The sequence below is a fragment of the Osmerus mordax genome, chromosome 19 (assembly GCF_038355195.1).
Source record: "Osmerus mordax isolate fOsmMor3 chromosome 19, fOsmMor3.pri, whole genome shotgun sequence".
NCBI lineage: Eukaryota > Metazoa > Chordata > Actinopteri > Osmeriformes > Osmeridae > Osmerus > Osmerus mordax.
Window position 1 is genome coordinate 7,717,305 of NC_090068.1, and position 22,235 is coordinate 7,739,539.

Sequence of the window (22,235 nt, forward strand, 5' to 3'; positions counted from 1 at the left end):
ATGTTCCAGTCCATAAGCCTCACAGATAATGAGAAACAGGCTGCCATAGCGGCCTGCCCACCTGCCCACCTGCCCACGGCCCTTTTTCTCCCCTCCCTCCTATCTCTCCCTCTCTATTGTTTCCCTCCCTCTCTTTTCTCACTGTGCCGCCATCCCATTAGAGCTCTCCCACCTCTGTTATTGCTCCTGGTCTGGGGAGGGGGGCAGTGTTCCAGCTCTTGAACTCTCAGCATGTGTTCCGAGTGATTATACCTGTGTGCTGGTCGTGATGCACATGCCCCGCCGCGACGCACCTGTGATGAAGGCGAGGCGGGCTCTCTCTCTCCCGCTCTCTCTCTCTCCCGCTTGCTCTCTCCCGCTCTCACTCTCCCGCTCTCTCTCCCACTCTCCCTGCCTTGGTGTCTCTGCGTGCTCAAGCAGAGCCCTTTGAATGTAAGAAGGTGACGGGGCCTCAGCTAACTCCATCACCGGGCCACTCTATCGAGTGGGAGCCATCTGTGAGGGGATGTGGTGGTGGTGGGGGGGGGGTGCGTGTGGTTTTTAAATGGCAATACCGTGTCTCTTGTCGTGACTTCACTCCATCCGCCTCGGATGGTTTGAACTCCTTTGTCTTTCTCTCCCCCCCTCTGTCTCTCTTTACCTCTCCTCCTTGCCGATGTCGTTCCTCTTCTCGTCTGTGCTGAGTGAAATCAGCGCTGTATTGTTCAGGCCAGCGAACCCAGTGATTGATTTCTCCCTCTGTTAAGCTTTCTATTTGCCTGTCAGCCGGGCTTAACGCCGTTCCTCAATCCATGCTCTTGTTGAATCCCTGCTGTATTGAAGCTGATTAGGCCATTTTTCCCATTGTGCGGAGGGAAGGGGGTTTTGGGCCGACGCAGAGGCAGGGCATAAAACATCTCACTCGACGAGAGAAACGTCCTGGCGTCTGTCGGGTCCTTTGTCGGGTTCGGAGCGAGGAGGCTCCGAGCGACGCCGGGGAGAAGCCTCTTGATTTGCTGAAGCAGATTCCCAGGATAAATGGACGACGAGCCGGTTTCAAGTTGTGACCTTAAAGGCACGGGAGGCACAACTGATTCAAGCCTGTTTGACGTAAATAGTAGATGTCAACATTTCCCCCTCTGAACTCGAGTGAGGGGAAATGGAGAGGACGACCGTGCCCAGTGTCCTCTCCTCGTTTCTCCCTCGCTCGCTCCCTCCTTCGGGGTCTCCTGAAGGCTCCTGAGTTCTCTGGACAGGCTTGGCCCCGAGGCCAGAGCTTGTGATGTCATAACGATCGTGGAGCGATCTCCTCTTTTATCTGGGTCTCTCTAAGTCTAGGGGAGCCACCGTATGGCCCAGGGCTGCTCTGCCGAGGCAACTGAGGACACGCCGAGGGGAGAGAGGGGAGGGGAAGGAGGGTTACGGTGGTCTCTCATCCCGGGCAAGTTCTTCTTTTTCTGTCCGTGTAAGGCCGGCTGGTTTAGTGAGCGGATCACATGGAGCACTTAGCATTGCGCAGCGCAGCCATCCGTTTCTCTCCTTCTCCCCCCCCCCCCCCCTCTCTCTCTATTTCCCTCTCCATTCCTCTGCTGTCTGTGCCCCTGAGCTGTTTTCAGCCCTCAAAGGGGTTTTGCAGTGTTTCACAGAGCTCTCTGTGTGTGTGTGCGTGCTAAGGAAGAGACTGTCAGCTGTCAGGCTCATTGTGTTGCTCACCTTCAGGACACAGCCCTGCCGCTGTTACAGATTTCCACCGACCAGCAAGGGTACAGATTGGACACACACACACGTAGAAGCACCCACTGTTCCTGGCCCAGATAAACTAGCTGAGCTAGGACACAGGTTGCGGAGAAGTGTGGTTGTTTATATATCTGTGCGTGTGTGTGTGTTCTTTGCCGCTCCGTGTCCGTGGACGAGTTTCATACATTGTCATGAAAGGCCTCCCACTGATGGTCCTGCACTGTGTGACACGAGGGAACAATGTTTCCCCTGTTGCATCCTGGACTCAAGGAGTTCACTTTGAATTGTGTTGTTCTCCACTCCGGCTCTCCAGGTAGTACTTGTCTGCAAACTGCTGTCTCTATTTTCACACCAGGGTTTTCTGTTCTCTCTGTTCCATCTCCTAGCTTATCTCTCAGAGAGGGATACACACAGTACCGTGTGTGTGTGTGTGTGTGTATCGTCCAGCTTCTCCCTCTTCATTCAGTCGTCGTTGCTCGGTAATCTTTACAAAGCCCTAGACTGAGGTTTTAGCAGATTGTGGATCAGGGTGGTCTGGTTCAGCCGAGCGGGTGTATTTCCCACCCGCACTAGGATCCCCAGAGAGCCCTGCACTTTCGCTTAACTCCAGACACGCTGCCTTCTATCCCACTTAGTCTATGTGCTGCCTTTCTATCTACAGTCGTAACTGTGTGTGTGTGTGTAGCCGTCCTCCACAATGTCTACGAATTCTTTGCAACACATGCCAGGCAAAAGTGTTTGCTGTTCCCGCCCGGTCTCGAACCGGGGACCTTTCGCGTGTTAGGCGAACGTGATAACCACTACACTACGGGAACTGGCTGTCCCCTGTGTCCCCTCCCCCCTCTCCTAACCCCACAACCCTAACCCCCCTCTCCCTCCTCCCCTTTTGGTTAAATATCAACCACTCTGCCAGTTGTCTCTCTCAATCTTTCTCTCCCTCACGCTCTCTCTCTCAGTTTCTCTGTCTCATCCCTCCTATTCTGTCTCTCTCGATGACAAGATGTGTGAGAGAGGTGACAGCCTCCCGTTTTTCTTTTTTTTAAAGCAGAATGTCACCGCTACTAAGCCCTGTCACTCATGTCTGGCTGACATGAAGGGGATCTCCGGGCTGGACTCACTCGCTTTCATGCCGAAGTGAAAGAAGCCCCAGTTGGTCAACTGTGGATAATGAACGACTTAAAACGGAGCAGTCCATACCCCACTGCTGGCATAGCATAGAGACCCAAACTCGGAGCTTCCCGTCTACGTTGCTGCAGGAGACAGGTTGAAAGCTGTCAAAGACAGTCAGGGGAAACTCTTGACAGACAGACAGATGTACATGCAGTCAGCCAGGCAGCCAGTCAGCCAGGCAGGCAGGAGATAGAATAGCCTGTCTTTGAGGTCAGAGTGCTGGTGACACCCGGTATCACCCCCGAGACAGCAGAGCCACAGAGCAGAGGAGGGCCGGAGGGCAGGCCAAGGCTGCTGGGACACAGTCTCAAATCCACTCACATTACACTCCAGCCCACACTCTACCCATGCAGCACACTGTACTGGGTATTCATCCCACAACAGTTGGAACTCATATTTCCTGCTCCTGTGCTCCCATGTCAGGCTTTAGTGCATTTCTTTCCTTAGTAGTAGTGCGGGTAGTAAAGAAGCAGCCATTTCCAAAGAGCTACTCGGCTTTCCTTATCCCTGGAACATGGCCCCATAAACATTTAGTGCTTTGAGCTAAATCAAGGCAGCCAGGCATGCATGCCCTGGAGCTGGGAGTGCGTGTTCAGCCAGAGGAGAGAACAGGCCAAGCAGAGGTCTCTCTGACTGGGGGCCTTGGTGCACGGTGACCGATACCACACTGGGCCTCCGCTAACAAGGCCGTGTTTGTGTGCAGGATGGAGGATATAGGCGAAACATGATTGTGTTCAGTTTACTCCCTTCGGACACATGGAAGGTTAATGAAGTGTTCTGACAGATTTGCATCCACTCATGGGCCAATGGGTGGCCCGAGCATGCACCTGATTGTCTGATGTTTTGCCCGCTCTCTACGTTTGAATACTGAAGTGATTGCTGCATTGTTGTTTTGTGTGTAGCAGTTAGATGAACATGATAACCGATAATCCCCCCCCCCCCCGCGCTTCTCTCTTTGTAGCTACATCTCAACCGCTGCCAGTTTCTCTCTCTCTCTTTCTCTCTCTTTCTCTCTCATTCTCTCTCTTTCTCTCTCTTTCTGTCTCTGTCACCATCTCACTCTCTATCTTGCTCTGGTATCTATGCAGTATATACAGTATTTGGCTGAGACCTGAGTCGGCTTAATCTGTCAGAATAATTGATTTGTCTGATGAACGAGCAAGGGGGAACGCTGCCATGTAATAAAGAATGAGACCGGCTGCTCAGACTTAATAATATTTTCCACATTTCATTAGTGCCGTTAATTGAAAGGGAACTCGTTTTCCCTTGTTCAGAAGTCCTGGACTTGTTGTCTGACATCATTTATCCCTTGTTTAACGCGGGCGGCCCTCTGTCAGGATTTATCACTGCCATTCTTTAAAGAGATTTTCAATGCAATTCAATTCACTGTATTGGATTTCCCGTCGGAAATTCATGCGTTCAGGTAACTCATGCCTTGTTAAAGAATAACTAATAAGTAAAAGCAAAGACGAAGAGATCTAAAGAACTCCTTCTGACTACCCGTACTGCTCTCACTATGTATGAGTTTCATATTCATTTTCATAACAATTTTTTTCAGATATCACATTGTATCATATATGACTGCATTTAAATGAATTTAATTCCAATCCAATTGTAGTCCTTTCTGTACTGGTGAGAAACCGGTATGACATATCAGCACACCGTACATTTGGCTATGTGTGTTCTTATAATTGTGTTCTGTCTGAATTTGCTGATTGAAGGAGAATGCACAGCTCCCTGTGGCCATCAGGGAATATAGTGGGATGGATGGTAATGATGATAACACAATCAAACAGACTGTTAATGTTCAGAACTGCTGACCTCGGCCTGATGCTACAGATTTATATGAAGTGACATGGAGCCTGTAACTGCAAGCTCCGCATTCACAGGCACTACCAAGGACGCACTCTGACACAGCCATATACATGCTGTGTGTTTTCTGTCTCCCTCAGTCTTGTCTGTCTCTCTTTCTATCTCTCACTCTCTCCCTCTCTCTCACTCTCTCTCTCCCTCTCCTTCTGTCTATCTCTCTCCCACTCTCTTCCTCTCTCTCTCCCTCTTCTTCTGTCTATTTATCTCTCTCTCTCTCTCTCTCTCTCTCTCTCTCTCTCTCTCTCTCTCTCTCTCTCTCCCTCCTTCTGTCTATCTCTCCCTCTCTCACTCTCTCTCTCTCTCTCTCTCTCTCCCTCTCTTTCTATCTCTCCCTCTCTCACTCTCTCTCTCTCTCTCTCTCTCTCTCTCTCCCTCTCTTTCTGTCTCTCTCTCACTCTCTCTCTCCCCCTATCTTTCTATCTCTCTCTCCCTCTTTCTGTCTATCTCACTCACACTCTCTCTCTCTTTCTCTCCCTCTCTCCTTCCTTCCTTCCTTCCTTCCTTCTCCCTCGCTTCTATTGTCCTGGTTTAATAGCAGGGTGAAATTTCACCATGACACACCACTAGCAGCCGAGCTGCTACAGTGTTTTTACACACATTTATATTCCCTCCATAACCCTCTCTGCTGATAATGACTGTTCTGAAGTCGCTTCCTAATAATACCTTGTGCCACCTCTGGAAAAAGTGTTAATTATAGCCAATTTCCCGTTAATGGCATCAGGAAGGGTGGAAAGAGAGGGGCGGGGGGGAGGGGGCAGGCTCTAGGTTGGATCATCATTGGTGTAATTTACTACCGCAGCGTTAAGGCATTGAAGCTCTGTTTGAAAACTCTCGATTTGCATATTCACATCGAACGTAGTCCTCTGTGGACAGACGTTTAGTTCAACTATTTTAAGACACGCGCTGATTAAATTGATTCAAATGTAATGCCGTGCAAAAATGCTGGGAACGATTTTGTTAGGCGCTTTGGGGCAGCGCGTCTCATTGCAGAGTTTTGTTCCTGGGTGTTCTGGGGGCAGTCTTTGCTTGTCATTATCGAGCAGCAATCAAATGGCCCTGTAATTCAGATATCACAGCATTTCAGAAGGACAGTCAGGAAGAGGTGATAAACGGCTGGAAGGACTTGGCCACTTCACCTCAGGATGTCATTAAGGTGTCTGTGGGTAACATATTCTCGGGGGAGGAGCAGAGGTGGTTTGGCTGGATGTCATGATGCAGAGATTGACAGACAGACAGACAGACAGACAAAAGACAGGAAGAGAGACAGGCCGAGAGGCAGACTGACACACACACACCCACTCTTAGGGGGATTTGTCGAGGGACTTGGTGGCCAGACAGACAGAGATGAAGGGGTTAAGCGACTGTTTTGACACTCCATACCAGAGCCCCCCCCCCTCCCCCCCAGCTGCTCCATTGGGTTGTAATGAGCTCTCAGTGGCCTGGCCCCTCACACCATGCCACTCAGTGTGACTGGCAGCTGGAGCCAGATGACCTGTTATTTTGCTATGTGTTTCCTCTACTTCCTCTCCCTTGAGTTTGACACGCCACCCATGTTTGCCGCACACACACACACACACACACACACACCGTCTTGTGCTGGAGGATACATACTGACTTGTGAAGTGTGTTGGAGACAGTGCAGCTGTGGCCACTCGTTCTACAGGGTCAGGCCAGACTAATGTAAAACAGGAAATAGTAGGCCAGTCAATGTATTTAACAATACTATAGGGCTCTGTGGTTGTGTTAGCCGGTAGTGGTGAGGAGGAGGAGGTGGTGGTGTTGGTGGTGGGATATAAACACCCCCCCCCCCTCAGTGTGTGAAGAGGCCTCTCTTTTTTTCCCTTGGATAGACTAAACAGCTATGGCCACACTTGACCACAGGGGGGTGGTTAGTGGCAGCGAGGGGGTGGGTAGGGGGAGGGCAATTATCCCTCCGGTGTTGGACTGAGGTTGTGCTAGCATGGTGTTTAGCAACTATGATGAGCAATAATTATCCGGAGCTCCAGGGAAAAAAGAGAGAGGAAGAGAGAGGGAGCGAGGGAGAGAGGGAGGCAGGACACAGCAATATATCATAGCAGTGTTTTTACGGCTGAGAGGTGTGGGATGTTAGTTTGGCCTCACAGGAGAGTTGTGGACTTTAGTCAAAACAAATAGGCATTGGGTGTTTTTTTTTGCCTGTTCATTTCCCAGTACCTCCCACACGGTTCAGCAGCCCTCATAGCACCAGATGTTTCAGAAAAGGACTTGTGGATGGGACGCTTTTGGTGTCCTTTTTCGAGGTGCAAATGGAGAGTTCATTTTACATTTTTAAAAAGGTCTTTTGAAGTTTCAAGTGTCAAATGGTTTTATTGTTGGTAAGAAGTATTTTGTCATTTCTAGGGAGCAGAAATCTCCAAACAGACACCTTGGGCACGGAATTGCTGAATTGGAATTATTCTTATCAAAGCAACATTTCTGTAACAATCACAATGCTGTACCGTGGAAGCCTAATCTTTATTTTAGGATTCCCTGCTGAAGTGCTTTAAGTGCTTGCATACAAATAATACAAACATTATTAACATATTTATTAGTTATTCTTCCTCGCTGCGTGCCAGTGTTTCCTTATTATGTAGCTCTGTATCGTTGGCACTTTATCCAACCCATTTTGGTTTCGCAAATTGTTGCTTCCACAAATGTGATGGTTGAGTGTGTCGAAGGGAAGGAGAGAGTACAGACTAGAGATGAGAGAAAAAGGGATGGTTGTGTTGGCAGATACAGGTAAATCAGGTCAGACAAGGCTGCCAAAGCTCTTAGCAGATAATACTGTTTTATCCCTTAATCAGATTAATGTTGTCTATAAATATTTGCACGTAGCTTAACTCGTAGCTTAAGTCTCCATCTATGGTCTTTTTACGTTGTGTGCTTTGGGGTTTGGATTGTTTTGTAAATTGTTGTTAAATCTGTAACTGAAAGCACATCCCCCATAGAAATGACTGGATGAAAATCTACAAAAGATAAGTGGAGTAAAGTCTGTGACCGGCGTTGACCAGTAGAGAGGGACTTGTGTTGCGTGCAACGTGATATGAAGACGCATCCTCCAGTCTGCGTCCGCGGTGTCATTGCCAAGGACGAGGTGGTTCCACGTGGCAGGGCTTCCTGTTATGTTGAAGGATTTCTCTACCGAGGCGGCCATGGCTCTCAGGAGCATAGGGTGTGAAGAACACCATCAGTAGCCATAAACTCCGCTTTGTCAGTGACACTGTTGGACAAACACTTGTCACTGCTGATAAATCAGCCATCTTGTCTGTTTATGTAAGGAGGAAACCAAACACTTCAGAGCCGACATGAAGGCCTCAGGCCCTCTTGGGTGCTGGTAGGAAATATAATGTAGGAGTGCGTGTCACTCCAGATAACACCCAGGTTATTTTTATTTGTCAGAAAGTTACGTATAACTACTGGTTTCTTTGTCGCTTGGTCAGCAATGTATGATCTCTTTCAACTCAACAGATGTCATCATTTCTGTCGGGTATTTCAATATCAAAATCATTGGCTTGGTGAGCAAACTCTGCGAGTTTTCTGTCGTCCCTGGTGGACATACCGTGTTTCTACACTCACTGTGGCCTTCTCCCTCCATCCCTGAGGTACAAATCCATTCTATCGACAGTTCAGTGCTCCTGAGTCACTGTGAACGACCACCTCCATCGTTCATGTTTTGGATCCGCTGTTTTTTCAGGCTCCCTTGTCCAGGCTGAGGAATGATATTCCTCGAGCACATTCCCTGTACGTCTCGCCATCTATTTCTCCCTCAGGACTCGGAACGGTGAGCTCTCACTCTGCTTCTAATTACCAGCTGAAGGGGGAAGGCCAGCGAGTTCACATTACCCTGTAGCTTTAATGTCCACAGGCTATAAATAGTGCAAGTGGCGTCTCTCCAGGGTGTAGCAGGCCCAGCTTACGTCCTTTATAGAGGCAGGAAATAAACCTGCGCAGTCAGGCCCAGACACACATCCCCCCCAGTCAGGCCCAGAGACACATCCCCCCCAGTCAGGCCCAGAGACACATCCCCCCCAGTCAGGCCCAGAGACACATCCCCCCCAGTCAGGCCCAGAGACACATCCCCCCCAGTCAGGCCCAGAGACACATCCCCCCCAGTCAGGCCCAGAGACACATCCCCCCCAGTCAGGCCCAGAGACACATCCCCCCCAGTCAGGCCCAGAGACACATCCCCCACAGAGCCTGTTGATGCGACTCCACATGAATAGTGCTGTGACGTAAATCATATCTGGGCAACGCACGTATCATGTGAAGAGTAACGGTGTCTTGTCTCTCGAGCTGGAAGGATGTATGCCTCGTTGAAATATCGGTGTATTTTCCAAGCCAAGTTGGTCGTAACTAACTTGACTGTAAACAAACGTTTTTTTTTTTAGATTACTGGTCCAGTCAGAGGTGATTTGCCCCTATAGGGCTGTCACATAAAGCAAAGGCTATGCATGGATAGTAAACGGCCTTTCTGCTAGTGTTTTGTGGGGCAAAGTACTAATACTATTTAAACAGTGAACATTCACGTTACATTTTTGGGCTGTTTTATTTTTGTTTGAATTGTTTATCACTTGTATTATTGTTTTTATTGATTTTATGTAAAGCACCTTGAGCTACAATTCTTGTATGAAATGTGCTATATAAATAAAGTCTTACTTACTTACTTTCAATTATGAAAGTTATATGAATGTGTTGGTTGACATGAACTTATGCAGTTGAATATATGACTTGTCTCAAAATGGTAATGCGCTAAGTGTCTTCCTGAAGGAACACTCAAGATTTTAATTTTGCTGGATTGAGCAACAAGTACACACACACACACACACACACACACACACACACACACACACACACACACACACACACACACACACACACACACACACACATCAGCAAGAGGACTGAGTGAGCATCAGTGCAGTTTAATGATCTGCTTTCTGTACCCAGTTGCTTAGCAACCTCGGCTGTTCGGCTGAAGCGGCGTTGTCCCATAAGAAACATCACATCACTGTAGTGGAGGGGGAGATGGGTGGGAGGGGGGGGGGGGGCGGGACTGGTAGTACTGGTGGGGGGCGAGGGCGTTGTATTCACCACCTACATACACAGGACTTTGTCTCATGCAGAAAGGGTTTCTCAAGTTTCTAAAAAAGGCAAGCCTCTTGCCCGCTCAACTTTCACTCCCCCTGGAATGCTTAATGATCCTTTTTCGGTCGTGTTTTCCCAGGGCAGTGTGGTGACAGGCGGCAGTGGGGTATTCCTGTGCTGGTTTGCTGTGTGGGCAGGTCTGAGTGGTGGTTGGTGTAGTCTGGCCAGGGCCATTGTGGGAGAATGCTGGGGCCAATCTCTGTGCTAACCACTCCTCTGCTGGAGAGCACATAGAGAGAGACAAGCTCATTTGTTCGAAAGCCATTAACCCGAACACAGTGGCGGATCGAGAGGGAGAGGGACAGAGTGAGAGAGCGAATGAAAGATGCAGAATTACACTGCTGCAATTTCAGTTGTTTTCCCCGCTGAAAGACCTGCTCCTGTGCCCTGACAGCAGTTTGCTTTGGCAGAGAGAGAAAGAGTGAGTGAGAGAGAGAGACGAGAGAGGAATGGACCCCGTCAGGACTGGAAGCTTTCAACGTCGCCCCATCTTCCATTCTCCCTGAGTCAATTTTCTGGAGTGAATCACAGAGGAGAGTGTGATAGACTGTCCCAGAGCCCGGGTGAAGGAGAAATCCAGCTTTTGTCTTTCCGTCGTCATCCCAAGGGAAGGGTTGGGTTTTGTACCGTGATTGTTGTCCTGGCCTCGACCCAGTCGACAAACAAGTTTATTTTTCTCTTAAGAGACAAAAGAGGCCTGAGGAGAGGCGTGTTATCTTGAGTGCCGAAGTCAGTGAGCATGGGTGTACTCTTGAGTAGACTAAAGTGGGCTAAACAGGATTACTCTCTCTCTCTCTTTCTCTCTCTCTCTCTCTCTCCTCCCTTTGTTTCCCCAGACAAGTCTTGAGGGAATGGTAGAGCGAGTGAGGAGGGCAGGGGAGAGAGCTAGGACGATGATGATGTAAGCTCTGCCATAGCAGGCATGGTGAATGAACAGCACGTCACAGGGTAGTGACACAGAGAGCTAAGGCTCGGCCTGATCGTCCAGCCACTGGATGGTTCAGAACCTCAGGATCTGAAACGGATGTTCTGCTCACCTGAGCACCCCATTCCCCCCCTTCACTCTCCTTTCAATTTCAAGTGGATGATTGTCATGTTGCGAGATGTTTTGTACAGTTGTCCCTGTGTATGTTCTGTACAGTAGGCCGTACTTCAAAAAATACATACACACACTTTTTACACAATGTACGCTTCATTCATTCATTTATTTATGTTCCCGAAGGCAATTGAAGACTAACATACAGACAAAACAATCCATGGCACACGTTCAAAACACCATAGAAAACAATACAAATCAACACAACAAAACAACTCAACAACTCCCTGCACCCCCCCCCCCCCCCCCCATATCCCTAATTCAACAGATCAACAAAGTGGGAATGAATGAATGCCTGTATCGTTACTCCTAGTTAAAATTAATCTTATTATCAATCACACTTCCCAAACTGTTATGTTTCCACGACCTCAACATCCTGCCCCCCCCCCCACCCCCCCCCCCCTCACATTACAGTAACAAATCATACTACGCTACGAAGGTTTGGGGCCAAAACATGATGTTACACACCTACATGAGATAAATAGGTGTTTAGTCTATTGCACGGTTGAAACCACAATTATATGGGACACGTAGGCTAAAGAGTTTACGGTTTAGTCATGAGTTTTAAATCCCGTTGAAGTTAGTACACCAAGGTTCGCTCTGGCATCCCGTGTTGGTCAGAACCGGGAGGAAAAGGAATGTGCGGTTGTCACTACGTTGGAAGGGAGGGGTTGTGCGGGCGTTTGTGAAATGTTTATTTTGCCATCAGAAATATTTTCCATCAATAATATATAGCGATCCTATGTTTGATCAGGTATGTATGGGACGTTTTTGTTTTGTAAACATTTTAAGTGGGCTATTTTGTTAATTTATCGGGATACGTTTGATTTGGAATTCCTTCTTCGTTTATTTCTTCGCTGAAATGTTTTTGGCACAAACACCTGCATTGGCATAGTCTACCTTCCTTCTCCACTCACGCCAACGCTCCAACAAAATTGGCCTAGTAAGAGATTCCTTTACAAATGGTGATTCCAGTAACACATGCTTTTCCTGGTTATTCAAATAATTCATAATTTATTTTTTTTGATTGAAGAGCAAAGATCGGTGCGTTGGCAGTGAGTGATTCATCCGTGCTCGCTCAAGCACACACTTAATTTACTCCGTCATATGTCATCCATTAGAGGGAATGACTGACACTGAAGGGCTATGGGCTCAGAAGGAAATCCACTAAACACCCATGACTCGATTGATTTCGCTGCAAGTTAATTGTCTTCACGGGCATCTGTTACTAGTGATGTTTTCTTCTTTGTATAGACCTACATACATTTTGTTTAGCAATTTTAAGCTCAAGAAATTTGAGTCGTTTTCTTAATCAAGTGAGGCAAACCACACAATTCTATGATGACGAGAGTATTATCTTCAATGTTGTGAGCCTTTCCATGTTGGGTGTTGTGTTGTGTACCTGTTGGAGCTACTCCACCTGCAGCCTTTGATGCAGTTTTTACGTTGAAGGGAATCCTTTGGCTAGTCAACAGACAAGCTGTCAGTTTATGTTGCTCAGATGTCATTCTGGGGTGAATGCACGGTGTGGTTTACATGATCATTAACATCAGAAAGGCAGCCTGACAAGCTGTATCTCTTCAATTTGATCCAGAACACTGCTTCTCATGGTTATTTAATGAGTGTAAATGTTGTGGGCTCGTCCTACTGACGCTGAATATGTTGCCTCTCATTACGGCTCTCTGGTCCGTTTGGCGCTAGCTGTAGCTGCAGCTATCTACGACCCTGGCTCAGTCAGCCGGCACTGTGGCAAAGACCCAGCACACACAGGTTCATGATCACATGATCACACACCTCACACCCTACCCCCCCCCCCATCCTCCTCCCAATGCTTAACACGCAATATACAAACATGTCAGTTTGACGTCTCGAAAGATCAGCTGTAGTCAGCAGGACTCAGCACACCGAGAGCCAGAGAGCTGCTTCAGCTGCTTGACAGGAAATAGCCCCCCTCCCCCTCCCCGCTCCTCCAGACTCTGCCGTATTGTCAGGCATCGCCTGTTCCCACCCAGCAACCGTGCCTGGGTTGCGGCAGCCGTTTGATGGTTGTCTTTGATATGATCCTGGGGGGCCCCGGCAGCTTCAGGTTTCTGTTTGCCGGGGCCGACTGATGGTGCGGCTCTCAGGAACCCAGATAAGAAGAATAACAGAGATACAAATGGAATCTCAGCCCAGATCAGGACTCCCCGTCTGGGCAGACGGTCCTGCGAGGCTCCGGGGGAGGAATGGGCTCGCGTTGAATTTGCTGTAGAACAACCCACAACACAATCAGATGGCTCCGCACAGGATATCCTGTGATGCTGCGCCCCCCCCCCCCCCCCCCCCCCCCCCAAGATCTGTTTACCTCTACTGAGGGAAAGAAAATGTGCCTCTGCAGTGATAAAACACATGCCAGAAAACTGGCCCTGACGCGTGTGTGTGTGTGTATAGGTGTTTACGGGCTTGACATATTTTACAATCTGCCCTCTGTTGGTGTTTAAGTGCTGTGATAAACAGGCGGGACAGAGATAAGGCTGACTGATAAACAGCGGTGTAAATGATGTCCGTGTGGGTGTCATCTACAACTTCTGCGGACGTCAGATCACCTCACCTATGTGAGGCCATTCTGCTCTCTGTGGGAACGGATGAAGTATTTACAGGTCGAGGCAGCGGACGGGGTATTTTACAGTACGCATTCAGTGCCGCTGGTGTTGGAATCTTATGAGAGCAACAGTTTTCTATTTATTGGATTTGAAGATGAGCACCACACAGGTTGCCCTGCTCTCTCTCTCTTTCTCTCTTTCTCTCTTTCTCTCGCTCTCCACATATCATTGAGTGGTTCCTTTGTGGCGTCCTCTCGCTTCCCTGGTCATGAGTCATCGTTATTAAACCTTTTCATCCGGGCGCTGATGTACTCTAAAACGAGCTGCTGCTTTTATGTCTGTCTCTTCCGTCCCCGAGTCCTGTCTCCCACGACTCATACATCAGACATGCAGTGTAAAACATGACTAGGCACCTAGTGTCCTCTCTCTCTCTCGCTCCCTCTCGCTCTCTCTCTCTGTGTCTCTCTCTATGCCTTCAGCCATGCAGCTATAACTCAACCTCAAGCCATCAGTGGTGAACTTATCTGACTGGTGTTTCCTAGAATGGGCAGACATGCCTGTAGAGAGAGACCCTGTGTAACGGTCGGGTTTGGCTTCTACAGTAAACAGTCAGTTCTCTGCTTAATGCAGTGTTAAGTTTCTGAACTGAAAACAGACAGCTGGCCCACTGTGTAATGTAGGCCAGTGGGCAAGACGTGATGCAGAATAGCAAGTGGCATTGCCAACCGTTTATGAGGCTTAATGAGCATATTTCTCCATCTAATCTCTGTGTTTAGCATGTGTTGTATGATATTTCAGTGTGTTAACTGTGGGCCAACATTGCGTGATGTGTGTGTGTGTGTACTGTAGGCTGTGTGTGTGTGTGTGTGTACTGTAGGCTGTGTGTGTGTGTGTGTACTGTAGGCTGTGTGTGTGTGTGTGTGTGTGTCTGTACTGTAGGCTGTGTGTGTGTGTGTGTGTTGCTGTTCCAGCCTGGACGAACCTGCTGGGCTGTGTTGATCTGCACTGGGAGTCAGATTTACTGATTCCCCCATGTCTGGGTGGTCTCCCACTGTGATGTCATGGGCCTCCATAACTCTGTAAAGCAGGCCGTTAGAAGCGCATGCCACATGCCAACCCTCCATGTTTCAGACCCAATCCAACCTGCGCGTTGACCAGTTTCATCAGGCTGTGGCCGGTTTACTCGGGCCTATGCCTTTATCTCTGACGCCTGCCGTGTGGATTAATTAACATTGTCTGGGGAAGAGAGGCAGCCTTCTGCTGGTGCTCTCTCCAGCTTAAATAACTAGCAGGCGTGCAGAGGCGAGAGACGGTGTTCCTGGTTAGGCTCTCCGCAGCCGCGCGCTCAGGGACGGCAAGCTGAGTGCTCCAGTGCCGCGGGGATGGATGGAGGAGCTTGGCCGAGCAATGTTTACGGAGAGACCGAGGGGGGGGGGGGGAGAGCTGTAGACGCCAAGTAAAGCGGGATGTAAGCACTGAAACTGAAACCTCTGGAAAGGGAAGAGAAAAGAAAAAAAAAGACTAAGAAGAGAGGCTTGATAGTTTGCCAAGGGGACTCTCAGAGGAGCAGATAATCAAACACATGCCTGGTTTTTGTTTCTAGAGATCTTTTCAAAGTTATTACAGCCCTGTGTTGGGGGGTGGGGGTGGGGGGTGTGGGGGGGGTGTGGGGGGAGAGTTCAGGAGCTGAACGTGTTTGCTATCGTTTGTAGCCGCCGACAGTCATAAGGCGGTTTTGTGCGTAGGTGAATAAAGTTTTTACAAGGTTACAGGTGACTGGAAGTTCACTTCGTGAACAATGTGAGCTATGTTAGTTTCTTCCCCCATGTCTAACAATGTTCTTTGACATCATCACTGGTTAACAAGTCATTGATGAATATGCTTTGCATACTTGTGTAGGCGTTCCAGGCAGGACCTTATAACGCACCAGTCAGGTCCAGCCAACATCTCATTCCGTCTATACCAAGTCCAATCTTATATATTCTTTCTGGGCTGATATTGGCTTTCCAATCTCTCAAACCATTCCAATTCTCGTCTGTGAAACTGCCTGCCCTAGCCTGCTCTATGTGAAACAGGCGTACAGCACAGCACAATGTTCTACATTCATCCCGGGCTTGCCTCAGGAACGGAAACGCATTTCATACGCTATTGAGCACGTAAACAGCTTTGCGGCAGTGTTTCCAAACGTCTAACGTATGGCCCCTCTCTCTGGGAGAAATGGTATAGATCTGGAATTTGTCTCTCGCTATTGTGGCAGGGACGTGCCCAAGGGATAGCGCCTTCGTTTTCCCTTCCGCATCCAATCGGTTTAAAAGGCTTAGAACCACACACAAAGGTACTACAATGGGGCCCCTCTCAGCCCACTCCTCTCAGCCCACTCATAAGTTTGTCACTCATTTCACAAGGCCGACAATGCATGTCATTTTGTTGTATTCGCGTCGGGTGACGGGGGAGAAACAAAGGCTATTATTTCGACTCGCGCAGCCAGCTGGGGAGAGGAGGAGAGCCGGCAGCACTCTCGCTGAACTCCCTCTCCTCTCCTCGCCCGACCGCTCCGCTCGCCCGCGGAGCAGACGCTGGAACGGGAGACGGCCTGTCTCAGATGTTTAACTACCCTCCGCCCCTAAAGGCACGCCCGGGGCGCCGGGTTGTCGTCGTCACACAACAGCTAAGATTAGTCGACAGCGCCGTATGGCGTGTGATGTCATCGTTAGGGACTTCCTGTGAACATGCCGGTAGATCTTCACATGGTGGCCAAGTCCCCAAGTAAGGCCCCAATGGAGGCAATTTTAGTTTGGAAGACTTCTAGGCAGCCATCTGAATCCATCTGGATTTACATTTACATTTTACATTTACTCATTTAGCAGACGCTCTTATCCAGAGCGACTTACAGTAAGTACAGGGACATTCCCCCCGAGGCAAGTAGGGTGAAGTGCCTTGCCCAAGGACACAACGTCAGTTGGCATGACCGGGAATCAAACTGGCAACCTTCGGATTACTAGCCCGATTCCCTCACCACTCAGCCACCTGACTCCCTGATTTACAGTGTCTCGTATGAGGTGGGCCGTCGAAATAAATCAGTTTGCTGTGAAAGTGGATACAGGTGGTGGGGGGGGGCGACGAGAAGAGAAACAGGTCAGCTCTCCAGAGGGCCCGATCCCTTCTCTCGCTAGTCCCAATGAATCTTTTAGCAGCTCCCCACCACTACCTCCACCACTGACACAAAACTCACCACCACAAAACTCGACACTTATGAAAAGTCTGCAGGGTTGTCCTACGGTCTGCCTGTGGACGTTTCACAGGGCGTCAACACCTCATTAGCGGCCCCGTGGCAGTTTCACACCTGCCCCTTGACGGTGGCGTGTCGGGCCTGCGTACGGCCGTCCACACTGACGTGTCATGGCGGCTGCCATGACCACCAGGGCTCTGGCTGAGTGGGTGGGCCAGACCTGGGGTGGGGGTGGGGGTGGGGGGGGGGGGTAGTGCTTGTAAAGCCTGGCGCGGCACACCGTGGAACCCACCAAGTTCCCGTTCGCAAACAACGGGATTGATTTGTTCCAGAAGTTTAGCTCTGGAAGTCGTGCAACGCTGTGCTCTACCTCCCTCAGGCAGATGAGTGGGCGTATTGATCTTTCAGTCAAACTACATCGCTCCGTCTATTGAGAAAAATACCCCGCTATATTGGAAATGTTGCAACAGTTTAAGACATGTTGTGTTTGTGTCCCCCCCCCATGCTTCCTGCTGGGATTCTGACAGACTGAACTTTCCCAGTGCCTCCTCGTTAGCTGTTGTTCTCTCAGTGTGAGGATTCTGTGCTCCACGCTAACTAAACAGGCGTTAATGGACCGCCATGCTCCGGTAATAGCTATGTGGTTAAACACACACTGTGCTCTGCCTGGCTTCTGAAGGCGCTCCGGTGACAGGACGACGTCTAAATGGAAAGCATCGTTAGCGCTTAGCGACCCACGGGGGGGGGGGGGGGGGGGGGGTCGGGGTCCCCCATTCCCCCTCCCCCTGTAGGGAGTGCAGTGTTCACTCTGAGCTGTGCTCACTGGAGAGCACTGACACGGTGGCGCTGATCAACGGCACGTCTTTTGTAGTACATTTTCACCCCCGGGCGGAAAGTTGATCATTTGAATAAGCCTGTCATCTCAGGCACAGAGAATCCGACCGTAAATAAATCTGTTTGTGACATCTGTGGCCTGGATGGTTGTATTTTAGCGACTGCATTTCACGGTCTGGTTTATTGACTCGCCTCTGTTCTTCTCTCTCCCTCGTCCAGAACGACATGACCCTGAAGCCGCAGGAGCGCCGGGCCCACCGCGCCGGGCCCCTGCCCAAGAAGAGGCCCCCGAGGGTCCCCAACGGGCTGAGCCTGGAGCCCTGCAAGGCCCAGGGCCGCCAGAACAACCACCACCACAAACCCCACAAACCCCACCAGCGGCACCAGCACTCGGACCAGGAGAACAACCCCCGCCTGGCCCACAGCTACGGCAAGAAGAAGAAGAAGAAACACCTGCAGAAGAAGAACAGGACGGTCAGTCTTTGCTTCTCTCCTTCCTGTCCTCTCTCTGGGTTTCCTTCTCTCTCTCTCTCTCTCTCTCTCTTTTTTTTTTTTTTTTTTGGGGGGGGGGGTCCTGTCTTCCTCTGCTCCCTGAAAGGGCAAGCAGATGCTGGGTTGTGGAGTGCCAGGCCTGGTCTCGTGTCCTGTCCTGGACCGTGATCATGATCAGGCCTGAAGGTTACATCAATGGCACTTAGAGGTGGACACGTGACCGTAAACGATTTGCATCTGGATCGCCGGATGACGTCACGTACACAATCCTCTCATGGTAAACCGTGTGGCGATACCGGCAGCATGATGAGGGAAATGAAGCTCCTTTGAACCCAGGCGTTCGTGAAGCAACGTTACACAATAGAGATGTTCTATTCACGGACAATTAGAACAAACTCAGATGGATTCTTTAATTGTGTCGGATCATTAGAGGGGCCGTCTTACTGCGTGAGATTCATTTCAGATTCTAATCCGAGGACTTAATTAATGTTACATTAGGTTTGGAGACGGCTTCGCCTGTTCACTGTCTGCAATTAGAGCAAATTGCCACATTGTTGGGGGTGGGTGGGGGGGGGGGGGGGGGGGCGCTGTGTCGTTTCTCTCCCTGACGACTGATGATGAGGCTGTCTATTGGTTGAGGCTGTTATTATCATTGATGGCGGCTAATAAAATAGAAGGCACATTAGAGTGGCTGACGTCAGATTTGGAAGGAGGGTTGAGGATGATGGGCTAGAGGCTGGGAGTATGGAGAGAGAGAGAGAGGGAGAAAGAAAGGGAACGAGAGAGAGAGAGAGAGCGAGAGAAAGCAGGAGGAAGAGGAGACAAAAGCATGTGGGTGTGTGCGTGCGGCGAGGGAGTGTGTGGCGCTAATGAGTATTTATGGCACACGGACACAGGGGTGTCTCTCCGCAAGCCAGAGCTATCAGTTACAGCACCACCCACAGTCCACCCCAACACACACCCGCACACACACACACACACAACCACACACTCAGAGGCAGGGGGAGGGGCAGAGGTCATCGTTTGTCCGTGTCATCACAGCAGGGCAGGGGCAGACATCTCAGGCTGTTAATCATTGAGCTTCTCTCTCTGTACGTCGACTACAGGACCGCACGACCGCAAGACGACCGCAACACGACCGCAACACAACCGCAACACGACCACAACATTACAACAACACGTCCACAGCACCACCACAACGCTACGACAGCAAAACCGCAACCCAACCAACATAACCACAACACACAGAAAACACACTTCTTGGGTAAATATCTAGTCATAGCAGCTGCCCTTTTTCAAAGATCTCCGAGCACCAAAGTCCTCCCAAATCACACAGACACGTTCATAATGTCGTCATTTCCTACAGACGACATATCTGATAGGTGTGTAGGAGGACCTGCTCGAAACAGACTGCTTCACGGCTGAAGGTGCGCTGCTCTGGGTACAGACAGATGGTGCCACCTGCCAGTCTCAAGGTTGTCTGGCACATGCAGTTGCATGGCAGCAGAGGTGACTGCTGAGGGCGAGGTGTTAGCGTGTGTGTGTGTGTGTGTGTGTGAGAGTGAGAGATTGAGAGATGGTGTATGAGAAAAAGAGCGAGAGGGACAGATAAAGAGAGCACAGATGGGTCTTTTTTGGCTCCGCCCGGGTGCGTTAGGCAGGGGAGTTGACAATAACCTTTGTGACAAGAGCAGCACAAAGTGGTGTTTAGGCCCAGGACTGAAGGACCCTCCCTCCTCCCCGCGGGCCCCTGCCAGGCAACACTGATTAGGGCCAGAGCATGTGCCGTCAGAGCGCGAGGCTCACGGGAGCTGCACACGCAGACATACTCACTCACATGCATGTACACACGTTTTGGCGTGTATACACACACGTCTTTCTCACACACACACACACACACACACGAGAAGGAGTCTGCTTTGACTCCTGTGTGGCTCCAGGGTTGAAGCCCCCCCCCCTGCTAATGAAGAACAGGTCAATAGCACGATAACGGCGACGCTGGCGATGATGGCGGAGATGGGGAGGATGACGAGGCCGTTGATTGTTCATCGTGGTTCCTGTAAGCGCTCACATTTCCTCCCGCCGCCTATCGCTTTGGTGTCCCCCCCCCGCTCAGAGAACATTTGCATATCGCATTCAGCCCCAATCACATTCGAAAACCTGTCAAGCCTTATGACATATATGCATAATTGAATAGATCTTCATATCTGCCCTCCGAGGGCCCCTTCGTCCTTTAAAACAGAACCGAGGCGATCTCCCCTAGTTATCCCGCAGCGGAAATGTTATCTTATCCATGGCCATAAATAATCGTTACGGCATTGGTCCTCCTACTAGGGGAGGGTTTCATGTCAGAGGTTATTCTCAAGGTTTAACTCCCCATTTAGTTAAGCTGCAATCTGGGGAGGCTTGCTTTCATCTGCCTCCTCTCTGGCTGCTGCTCACACCGAGGTGGGCGAGGGAGGGAGGGAGAGAGATTGGGAGAGACAGAGGAGAGGGAAAGAGCGAGAGAGAGAGAGAGAGGGTATACGAGAACGAGAGAGAGAAGGAAAGAGAGGGAGGGTGAGAGGGAGTTTTGAGAACAGAAGTGAGACGTCCCCCCCCGTCCCCCCCCTTCCTTTTGCCATGAAGCACACCGATTGCGGCAAACATTTTCCAACTCTGGCACTGACCCAATGTGCTAAACCGTGTGAGATATTGTAAGCTCAGGGGAGGAGAGAACACGGAAATGTTTACAACCTCCTCTGACACATCGCCCGGCGCTGAAATGGAGAGTTCAGATAGGGTAACATTGTCAGTTGAAAATGCATGAGCTTGCGGTAGCAAACTGCAAATTAGAGCTTTCCAACTATGTTGGTGTTTGTTTATGGCTGTGGCTGTTGTTGAACTTGTTCCTGGTGTTAACAATGCACCTGCTGTGGTGTTTTGCTCGTTTTTCTGTCCAGAGTGCTACAGCGTGTGTGATAAACAAAATCCGTACTGCTATTTGTTTTTGCTGTCGAGCTGTTACTAAGAAAAGGGAGGTTTATTTTTCGAATTGGTTCAATTTGAGATTGAATGTGAAAACCCATTTTTGCAGCTAGTTATTCAGCTGGTAGTTGTGCGAGGGGGGGCTGCAAGTGTTGCACACATATAGACACGCGTGCTATTTCCCACTTCGACATACTGCATAAATACACAGAAGAGTGTTCCTTGCTCTTGCCTCGTGTGTGTGTGTGTGTGTGTGTGTACGCTTGTGTGATAGTCCACATGCCAGCAGGCCAGTGTTGGCATGAAAGGAAACCTCTCCGGATAAATGGGCTCCCAGCAGCCCAGTAGTGTGTAGTGCCATGTGTCTGGGCTAGCATGTCACCCTGCCTGTTTCGTCTCTGCTCAGCCCGGGCCCGTGGGGGCGGATGTTTACAACTAAGCAGCCCTGTCACGGCACCTTTTTAAGGCAGCACTTCCTGCATCGAGTGGCTCACGGCACGACCGTGAGCCACGGCCCGCGGTAATACTTTGCTCCGTGGGCGAGAGTGAAGGAGAGGGAGGGAGAGGGAGAGTGCGGGGTTGGGGTGTAGCTCAAGATGGATAAAGCTGTCCAAGGGGCTTGGTGAGGGGGCGGACGTGGAGGGGGCCCCCTCCTACCCCCCCCCCCCCCCACACACACACACTCGCTTTCGCCGGCCGGAGGGGGAGGAAGGAGGTGCTGGGACGTGGGAGCCGCGGCCGGCGGGGGTTTGAGTCACAGGCCGTGGCGTGTGGCGCTGTGTTGTGTGGCGTTGGTGGACAGAGGGCCGTGCTGTGAGGCCCATCTGCTCTGGCAGAGAGGAGGGGGAGACCGGGGCAGAGTAGACCCAGCCCCCTGTCCCTCACCCTGCCTGTCTGTCTCTCGGTCTGTCTCTTGTAATGGTGGCTTGAGATATTGTTCTTGGTTTCTCTATGGTTTCTATGTGTTGCTGTATGGTAGTCCATATGTGTCTATATGCTACCCTGAAATGTATATGCTCTGTAAGCAGTGTTGCAATTTACTCTGATTGTTTATTACCTCTGTTTAACTGCTGACTTGCGTTTCGTGTGCGGCTGACGATGCTAGAGCTATCTC

General features: G+C 50.1%; 1 protein-coding gene and 1 non-coding gene across 2 annotated transcripts in view; one reads left to right on the forward strand and one right to left on the reverse strand.

Moving 5' to 3' along the window:
• The window catches only part of LOC136963547 (autism susceptibility gene 2 protein homolog), a gene marked incomplete at its 3' end in the record, with an annotated part of 40,752 nt that extends 22,694 nt beyond the window's left edge, over positions 1-18,058 (forward strand). Inside the window, exon 2 of the mRNA XM_067257696.1 lies at positions 17,882-18,058. Coding sequence (XP_067113797.1) covers positions 17,882-18,058 — 177 coding nt within the window. The remainder of the gene's footprint in view (positions 1-17,881) is intronic.
• trnav-aac (transfer RNA valine (anticodon AAC)) lies at positions 2,459-2,531 on the reverse strand. Its single transcript has one exon. It is a non-coding gene; the product is annotated as a tRNA-Val (tRNA).
• Positions 18,059-22,235: the final 4,177 nt, after the last annotated feature.